The sequence below is a fragment of the Rousettus aegyptiacus genome, unplaced genomic scaffold (assembly GCF_014176215.1).
Source record: "Rousettus aegyptiacus isolate mRouAeg1 unplaced genomic scaffold, mRouAeg1.p scaffold_m13_p_5, whole genome shotgun sequence".
NCBI classification, from domain to species: domain Eukaryota; kingdom Metazoa; phylum Chordata; class Mammalia; order Chiroptera; family Pteropodidae; genus Rousettus; species Rousettus aegyptiacus.
The window spans coordinates 81,302,370-81,312,357 of NW_023416308.1; the positions used below are offsets into that span (position 1 = coordinate 81,302,370).

Here is a 9,988-nt window from a genome sequence, read left to right on the forward strand (position 1 = left end):
ACTAAAATATCTTACAATAGATGATTGGCTAAAGAAGCTGCGGTGCATAAATACAATGGAATGTTAGTCATAAGAATAGATGAAATACTACAATTTGTGACAACATGGATGAATCTTGAGGTAATCATACTAAGTGAAATAAGCCACACAGAAAAAGTCGAAAACCACATGGTATCACTTACAGGTGATATATAAACCTAAAAACAACAAACGATACGAAGAAGCAGAGACTCATGGACATGGACAATAGACTAGTGGTTACCAGAGGGGAGTGAGGAGGAGAGAGAAGAGAAGTAGATGGGATAAAGGGGTCAATTATGTGGTAACAGAAAGAAATCTAACTATGAGTGATGAACAAGCAATGCAATATTTGTGTGTGCGGTGGGGGGGGGCATATATGTGTATATGTGTGTGTTTATATATATATGCCTTACCATTGAATTGTAAACTTAAAACTTACTGGATTTCATTAACCATTGTCACTATAATGAAATATATATATATTATATATATAATATATATTATATAGAGAGAGAAAAAAAAAGAAAAAAATAGAGGAGGAAGGAAGGAAGGAAGGAAGGAAGGAAGGAAGGAAGGAAGGAAGGAAGGAAGGAAGGAAGGAAGGAAGAAAGGTTTCTTGAAGAGAAGAGAAAAGCAGTTAGTTAACTACAAGGGAGCACCCATAAGACTGGCAGCTGATTTCTCAAAGGAAACTTTGCTAGACAGAGAGCTTGACACAAAATAGTCAAATGATGAAAACCCATGACGTACAACCAAGGATACTTTATCCAGCAAAGCTGTCATTTAGAGACGAAGGTCACATAAAGAGATTCCAAGATAAGAAAAATGCTTAAGTAGTTCATCACCAACAAGCCAGTATTACAGGAACTGTTAGAGGGACTTTTTTAAGAAGAAAAAACATGTATCAAAAACAAGTGGTAATGGATAAATTAAAGCAGAACAGGAAAAGGGAGGAAAGCAAATCAAGGAGAAATTTCAAAGTCCTGGTTGTTCAATGACTTATTTATATAGTAATAATACTGAAAAAGTTTATTCATTTTAATATTTTTAACCAGCATATTTGATTTTTAAAACAACTCTATTGCACCACACAGTGCTAAGGTAACGTGATTGAAATAAGGACCCAATTTTGGGGAGAGAATTGAAGAGAATAGATGTACAGATATCTTTATTCTAATAAAATAAGAGTAATGAAATATTTTCTATAATTAAAGTAAAATAATTAAATGTGGAATATATATTACATAAAGTTTCAGAGTTTAACAAAATGGAACACCAAAATATAATTTAATAGATGGAAGAAATGAAAGATATGAATTTATGTGTGTGTCTGCGTATATTAATGTGAATGGTAGAGATGTACAGAATGTGAATAGATGAATATGTAAAAATCCTGGATATATAATGGTATATGAAGTGGAAGTACATATTTTAAACTCCAAGTTCTTAATTCAGTCTTAATTAAAATTAAATTATGCTCGAGGACATATATTAATAGGTGGAAACTTGACAGATTAAAAAATTGATTTTTTAGGTAATATAGAATGACAATGTACTGAGCTAGTTCATTACATCTTGTTAAGTAGACATGAATAAAATGTTGGAAAAGTATATATGGTCATTAATTAAAGAACTGAAAACATGGAGTTTTTGAGGGTAAGGTTTATATTTATTCTCTAGTGAGCTGGAATAAACTAGAGTAGCTTATTTATAATAACGTTGCCTATGAAATTCTGCTTGTTTATTGGTATATATCTTTCAAAAGTAGATACCACTGCATTCTAGTGCTTATCTGTGAGAAATTTATCTTCCCAGTAGAATATTTAATTTAAACGTTTTCTCTTTTGATATTTAACCTGTTGAGTGTTTATTATTATAATAAATTCAACAAACAATATCCATAATAAACCTCTCATACTTGAAGAAACCACTGGTTTTCTCCTTGTATCAATTATGCTCAAGTTAAATAAAAAGGAGAGCGAGCGGGAACATAGATAGAAATTGTAAGTTTTCTTTAGTAAAGCGTTTTATTTACAGATACTGAGGAATCTCAGTCATGAAATAGTTTATAGAGTCAAGATTGGTTACCTGCGGGAAGTCATACTTTGGATTTGTAAAGGGGAAGTTCACCATAGTTTTCTTTTCTGAGAAATTTTAAACAAGTGAATATAATTATAATAACACTAAAAATGAATGCTATTAAATTATTTGAATAAAGAACTTAGGTTGTTCTGTGGAAGGCTAAATGTGCATGTAGGAAAATCAGTCAGACAATGATTTTAGTGTCAAGATAGCAAGAAGTGGACACATGATGGGCATTAGGAGGTAAGATCAACAGGAACTGGTCGCCAGTGGGCACATGAGAGTAGGTTAGGGTCCTTAGAACTGACCTGGTACTCAGCGTCAGAATGTAGATCCAGACAGTTTTAGGGAATTAGGCAGAGTGTTGAGGGTGGGGAGAGAGAAATTGTATGTCAGAAACTAGTTGGGAACCAGTAGTCAGTAGTCTTCACTGAGGCACTTAAGTCTTGAAATTGACTAGAAGATGATAGTACTTAGGAGTGTACATTCTAGCATTTGGTCTGACCCAAAGTTTAAAGCTGGACTGAACTATACTAAATAAATACACTGGACAAATATCTCGAACTGAGCCTCAGTTCATTTCACAAAATTAGTGTCATGGGAATACTTATCTCACAAATCATTGTGAGGGTTAAATGGAAATACATAAGTCAAGGGTTAAGCACAGTACTTGGCTAAAAGTAAAGTCTGATGAAAACTAATTACTATTATTAGTGGAATATCCATTAAGCGGCACATCAGCAAGGTGACTTAAGATACTCTAAAATAGGAATTAGCAAGAGAATGAGCTTGAGTCTTCAGGCCGAAGATAGCTGTGTCCACTATCATCCACCCACTCAAATAAGACACTAATCAATAGTCATCATTCAAGGAGTGTAGACTAAGTCTGATCTGGAAGTCATTCAGACCTCTTTTTACTTCACAGTTCTCTATCTACATCTTTAAGATACATATTTTATGCTTTTTGTTAGGAAAGAACATACACATGTCTCAAATAATTGTATTATTTAAAATTTACTTTACGTGGCATCCCACTCATGTTCTGCAAGACACCTAACGGAGTATCTTACATATATTATGATAAAACACGTAAAATACACACATGCTGAATGAATGAAGGTTAGCATTTTATAGTCGAAGTCTAGTATTATTAATCCGAAGTATCAAGTCAAACTTAAAACCAATATTTATCTATGCAATAATTGATTTTTTATACTCCCAATAACTATTACTTAAAAGTGCATCAAATCTAGAAACTAAGAAAAAATTATTAGTTCAAAATTGGAAGAAACCTGAAAAATTAGTTGTGTTTGTATGAATCGAACTGCTCAATGCTCACCTGAGAATGTGATCGTGATCCCTGGTGCTTTTGAATTCACATTCGAATCTCTAGAATCTCCAGACATTTATACCCAAAGGAAACAATAATAAAAACATGGCTACTATATAACAATGACTGAATTTATTGCTGTAAGATGAATGAATTCTTATTTCAAGAGGTAAGATTTTGGCTTTTGTGAGAAACTTAATGCAATGATTTCCATTTACTATTTGAGAATACTTTTATTCTCTAATGTATTGTACTCACAGGCTATGGTAGAGAAACAGGGTAAATGTAATCCAACCAATAACCTTCACTGAATTAACCTGTTTCAAGTCTGTTTCGTGGGATCATCTGCCATAATTCAAGATAACAGGATTTCTTGTTGATTCACCAATTACACCAGAAACTCAATGGTCTTTCAGGCTATCTAAACTTGGCACTCAACTAAAATGCTAACAAATTCGCTAGCTTTGAGATGCTTTGCAGATTTACTGTTAATATACATACAGAAAACTTGGAGACGAGATTCAACTTGGCTATGAGCTGGATGAATCTGGGTAAACTTCTGAACTTTTTAGGCTGTAACTTTATAAGCTGTATATTATGTAGAAACTAAAATTGTTTCATTCCATAATGCTTTAATTATAAAGCATTATGTCAAAAATGATTTATTTGAATAAATATATTTAATTATATCCTAGATGTTAAATATATAATGTTTGCATGATGATTAGATTGACACTTCCAACTATGTGATAAAACAATATTTCACGTGTAAATGTTAATTGTACATAATAAATATAAAGTTGTTGACTTCATTTATACTCTTAATATTAAAATTCTTTTTCTTCTGTCCTGTCAAAAAATATGATAATTCTTTTAAAATGTTCTCCTCTTACTGATAGAAAGTGTAAAGTTTCTGCTTAGTTAGGCACTTCTTTTATACATTAGCTATTAGACAGTAGAAATAATAATTTGTTATCTACCCATTTCAAAACTACTTGACTTCATTATGAGTATTATTTTATTTTATTTATAGAATAGTTACTAAAGGAATGGCCTGAATTCAGACTATCTGAGATTCACGACTAGTTTCTACAACTTGCTAGATAAACTTAGGGAACACTCACATATTGTCAAAATAAGTTTCTTCATCTACAAATAAATGTCCTTAAAATTATTTCATGGATATTAAAATAGAACTATATATCTAAACTTCTTAACCTTGTGGCTGCCATTTAGTCAGCTTTCCAAGTGTTAAATATTACTCAAGTCTCTATTACATACTTGCATTTATACATGTTTATCTTTTGGTTATACTGACCATTCCTTTTGCTATTCTCAGAAGTCTTGTTTTTAATGTTTATATTACAAGCTATTTTAAGTGTATTTTATAAATAGATAATACAAGGAGACAAAGATCTACATTATTTGAAGCACATTCACTAGTGTTTGGACTAAAAATAATTTTTGAATGTAGAAGACTTATTACATGTAAACATAAACTCTGGGCTCTAAAGTTAAAAAAATTCAAACTTAAGTAATTTTTTCATAATAATATCTGTGTATTAATGACAATGAAACTATGAAAATATTTAACTTCTTTCGTGTAATATTTCATCACAGGTTCCTTCGGTAGCAGAAAAATTATGTCATGGATTCCGTACGAGATGGGAACCACACTGTGGTTACAAGGTTCATTTTATTGGGGTTAACTGATAACCCAATTCTTCGTGTCATACTCTTTATGATCATCCTGTGTATCTATCTGGTGACCATATTTGGAAATGTCAGCACAATCGCTCTTATCAGAATCTCTTCTCAGCTCCATCATCCTATGTATTTCTTTCTGAGCCACTTGGCTTTTGCAGACATATGCCTTTCAACTTCTGTAACACCCAATATGCTTATAAATTTCCTGGTGGAGAAAAATCCAGTCTCCTATCATGGATGTGGCCTACAGCTTGGTTCAATTGCTCTCTTTGGGGCAGTCGAGTGCTTCTTGCTGGCTATCGTGGCATATGATCGCTTTGTGGCAATCTGTAACCCATTGCTTTATTCCACCAAAATGTCCACACAAGTTTGTGTTCAGTTCCTCATAGTGGCTTACGTGGCTGGTTTTCTCAATTCTTGCTCTTTTACTATTTCCTTTTACTTTTTACTCTTCTGCGGACCAAATCTAGTCAACCATTTCTTCTGTGACTTTGCTCCTTTAGTTGAAATCTCCTGTTCTGCTAGCAGCAGTATCCCTGCAGTTGCCCCCTCCTTTGTTGCTGGCTCCATCATTGTGGTCACAGTGTTTGTCATAGTTATCTCCTACATCTACATACTCATCACCATTCTGAAGATGAGCTCCGCCGAGGGGTACCACAAGGCCTTCTCCACTTGCACCACCCACCTCACAGCAGTCACTTTGTATTTTGGGACCATCACATTCGTTTACATGATGCCTAAGTCCACCTTCTCAAGTGACCAGAACAAGGTGGCATCTGTGTTCTACAATGTGGTGATTCCCATGCTGAACCCCATCATCTACAGCCTCAGGAACAATGAGATTAAAGGGGCTCTGAAGAGAGAGCTTGGTAGAATATTTTCTAAGTGAAGCTTGATATTTTGTATGATTCGATATAATAACATGGCATAAAATAACAATAAAAGTAAATTGCGTGTCTGTTTGTGGTTTAATGTATTTATCAATATGCCATTAGTCTCTTTGAAACTTTTCTGTGAAGATAAGAGATAGATTTTCTGATACCAAATTGAAAATCAGAGGTCCATATTGAGTTATTAACTAAATTCAATTTATCATTAGGAACATAAATTAGTTAACATAAAAAAATACTTAATCTGCTGAAAATTTTATTTTATTTTCAAAAATTGTTCTTTATCATAGGTTAAAGTTACAGTACCTCCAAACCTTTAAGACCGTGTCTGCTTTCATTAGCAGCTTTTCCTGAAATGAGCATGATAATTAGAGCTATGACAGTATATTCTGAGTGGAAATGACCAAATAAAACCACAGAGTAAAATTACTGGAAACACTCTTCTAGCAGGAAGATTATCCACTGGGGTTAATTCCGATCTGTGCTCCTGATCTCTGGCTCCAGTCTAATCATAAAGGAGCACATTGAAGAACAGGACGAGATGACCCTGACTAACCTGTGAATTCTTCTGTTGGATCCAAGCAATGACTTCTTTCTAAGAATGAGCAGAGCTCCTGATCTCCTCAGAACACCAGGTCTACTCAAATAAACTTCCCAGGCAGCTTCAAGTGACTTGTTCATGGTCAGCTTCATTCCTGCTAAGGAAGCTTGAGGAAACTGGATTGTGTTTCCTGTGAAGCAAACTTACTTCTAATATTGATGGCCACCACATTTCTTTCTCTTTCCCTGTCCTCTACTTAATGTTTTAGACAATATTATTTTTGTCTATTGAATTTCCAGCACAAATTGTCTAAAACTAAAGTAGTCATCTCCTCCCACCTCAAACTGCTCCTATCCAGTGACCCATATCTCAGTAGGAGGTATCAATATTCAATCAACTTATTGATTCTGAACCCTTGAGGAATTTCCTTTTCTTCCCGCACACACCTACATTCTACACACAGCCTTGAACATTCTGAGGCTAATACCGATCTACTTATTTTCATATTCATTGTTAGCACTGCTATTTCAAGCTACTGCCTTATACATTTATTTTACAGCAGTACTCATGTGATAGTTAAATTTGTGTGTCAAGTGGACTAGGCTGTGGTGACCAATTGTTTGCTCAAACACCAGAATTGATTATACTGTAAAGGTAATTTTTAGGTGTGATTAACATCAAAATCAGTAGAATGATTAAAGCAGATTACACTTTAATCATATATTTATTTCACAGTATTCTAGTGTGATCCTTTGTATTTCTGCGATATGGGTTGTAATTTCTTCTCTTTCATCCCTGATTTTGTTCATTTGTGTCCTTTCTCTTTTTTCCTTTAGTGAGTCTAGCCCAGGGTTTTCAATTTTATGAAACTTCTCAAAGAAACAGCTCCTTGTTGTATTTATTTTTTCTGTTCTTTTGTTTTCAATTTTATTTAATTCTGCTCTAATTTTGATTATTTCTTTCCTTTTGCTGACTTTTGTCTTCATTTCTTTTTCCTTTTCTAGCTTTTTTTAAGATAAAAATGAATTAGCAAGCTTGGGTAACAGAGTCAACCAAATAGAGGAAAGAATCAGTGATATCGAAGACAGAAATCTAGACGTAAATCAGAAGGAAGAAGGGAGAATGAAAAATAATAACAGAGAAATACAAGAAGTAGCTGATACCATCAGAAGAGTAAACATAGAATAATGGACATTCTTGAAAGCGAGGAAGATGACCAGGGATTTGAAAGCATTTTCAGACAAATAGTGGACAAGAATTTCCCAAATCTAAGGAATGAGCTGGAGCTTGGAATTCGAGAAGTCAATAGAACACCTAATTATCTCAATCCCAAAAGGCCTTCACCAACACCCATTGTATTAAAATTATCAAAAATCAACAACAAAGACAAAATTCTCAGGGCAGCCAGGGAAAAGAAGATGATAACCTATTAAGGAAAACCCATTAGATTATCCTTGGACTTCTCAGTGCAGATCATACAAGCCAGAAAGGAATGGAACCAAATATTTAAACAATTAAGTGAAACTACCAGCCTAGAATAATGCATTTAGCTAAGCTCTCCTTTAGATACAAAGGAGAAATTAAGACCTTTCCAGACTTACAAAAATTAAGGGAATTCTCCACAAGGCCCGCACTACAGGAAATACTGAAAGGGGTCAGCTAAACACAATGAAAAGAAAACAAACAAACAAACAATTATGAGTAAAGTGACTATCAGGCAGATAGAAGCAGAGGAGTGCAACCCTTACTAAGAGCAGGGCATTATGAGCTTAAACATTAAGAAGAGAATTGCTATAGCAAGATAGGAATGAACATTCAGCATATACAGGAACAAATTGAGATAACCATGACCGAAAAGTGGGAGGATTCAAAAATCCGAATTCGCAAACAGGAATGGAGATAAGTCACGTGCAGAAGAAAATGGATGACTGTGTATATATATAACTATCCTTATACACTTGTAATGGTAACCAATTACCAAAGATTCAGAACTGAAGTATATAACATAAAACAAGAAAAACCTGAGACAAAACTCACAAAGGCCAACCAAAATAAAGAAAACAGAAACACAAGGACAAGGGAATCATGGAAACACCAAGCTACCAGAAAGCAAAAGATAAAATGGCTATAAGAAGACCTCATATTTCAATAATCAACCAAAATGTAAAAGGACTGAACTCACCAATAAAAAGGCACAGAGTTGCAGAATGGATCAAAAAACAAAACACAATCATATGCTGCCTCCAGGAGACTCATCTCAGCTCCAGAGACAAATACAGACTCAAAGGGAAAGGGTGGAAAATAATATTTCAAGCAAATGGCATTCAGAGAAAGGCAGAAGTAGCAGTGCTAATATGAGATGAAATAGACTTCCAAATAAAAAAGGTAAAGAAAGATACTGAGGGACACTTCATAATGATAAAGGGAATCATGCACCAAGAAGACATAACACTTATTAATATCTATGCTCCCAATCAAGGAGCCCCGAAATATGTAAAGCAGTTAATAACAGAACTAAAGGGAGAAACAGATGAAAACACTATCATAGTATGGGAACCTAAATACCCCACTGTCGAATATGGACAGATCATCCAAACAGAAAATCAATAAGGAAATAACATCCTTAAATGACACTTTAGTCCAGCTGTACATAATTGACATTTACGGAGCCTTGCATCTCCAAACAGCTGCTTATACCTTCTTCTCTAGTGCAGATGGAATGTTGTCAAGAATTGACCACATACTGGGACATAGACATAGCATTAACAAGTATAAGAGGGTTGAAATCATACCAATCATATTTTCTGATCATAATGCTTTGAAACTAGAGATCCACTGCAGAAAGAAATCAGGAAGAAACACAAATGCATGGAGATTAAACAGCATGCTACTGAAGAATAACTGGGTCAGAGAAGAAATAAAAAGAAAAATCAAGAGATACATGGAAACAAATGATAATGATAGTACAACATATCAAAACTTTTGGGACATGGAAAAAGCAGTCATAAGAGGAAAGTTTTTCATTACAGGCCTATCTCCAAAAACAAAAATGAGTCCAAATAAAAAACCTACCACTTCACCTAAAAGCTAGAAAAGGAAGAACAAATGAGGCTTAAAGTCAGCAGAAGGAAAGAATTTGTCAAAATTAGAGCAGAAATGAAATTGAAAACAACAACAACAACAATACAACAATACAACAAGGAGCTGGTTCTTTGAGAAGGTTAATAAAATTGACCTTGAAGGTTAATAAAATTGGCTAGACTCACTAAAGAAAAAATAGAAAGAATACAAATAAACAAATCAGGGATGAAATAGGGGAAATTATGACTGACATCACAGAAATACAACAGATCATGCAAGAATACTATGGAAAAGAATATAATAAATTCAATAACCTAGAATAACCTAGAAGAAATG

At 33.9% G+C, this 9,988-nt stretch overlaps 1 protein-coding gene across 1 annotated transcript; it reads left to right on the forward strand.

Moving 5' to 3' along the window:
* The first annotated feature begins 637 nt into the window (after positions 1-637).
* LOC107507089 (olfactory receptor 478-like) lies at positions 638-7,380 on the forward strand. The gene has a single exon (XM_016138086.2). It carries the CDS (start codon positions 5,082-5,084, stop codon positions 6,027-6,029), a length of 948 nt encoding a protein of 315 aa, XP_015993572.2. The 5' UTR covers positions 638-5,081; the 3' UTR covers positions 6,030-7,380.
* The last annotated feature ends 2,608 nt before the right edge of the window (positions 7,381-9,988 follow it).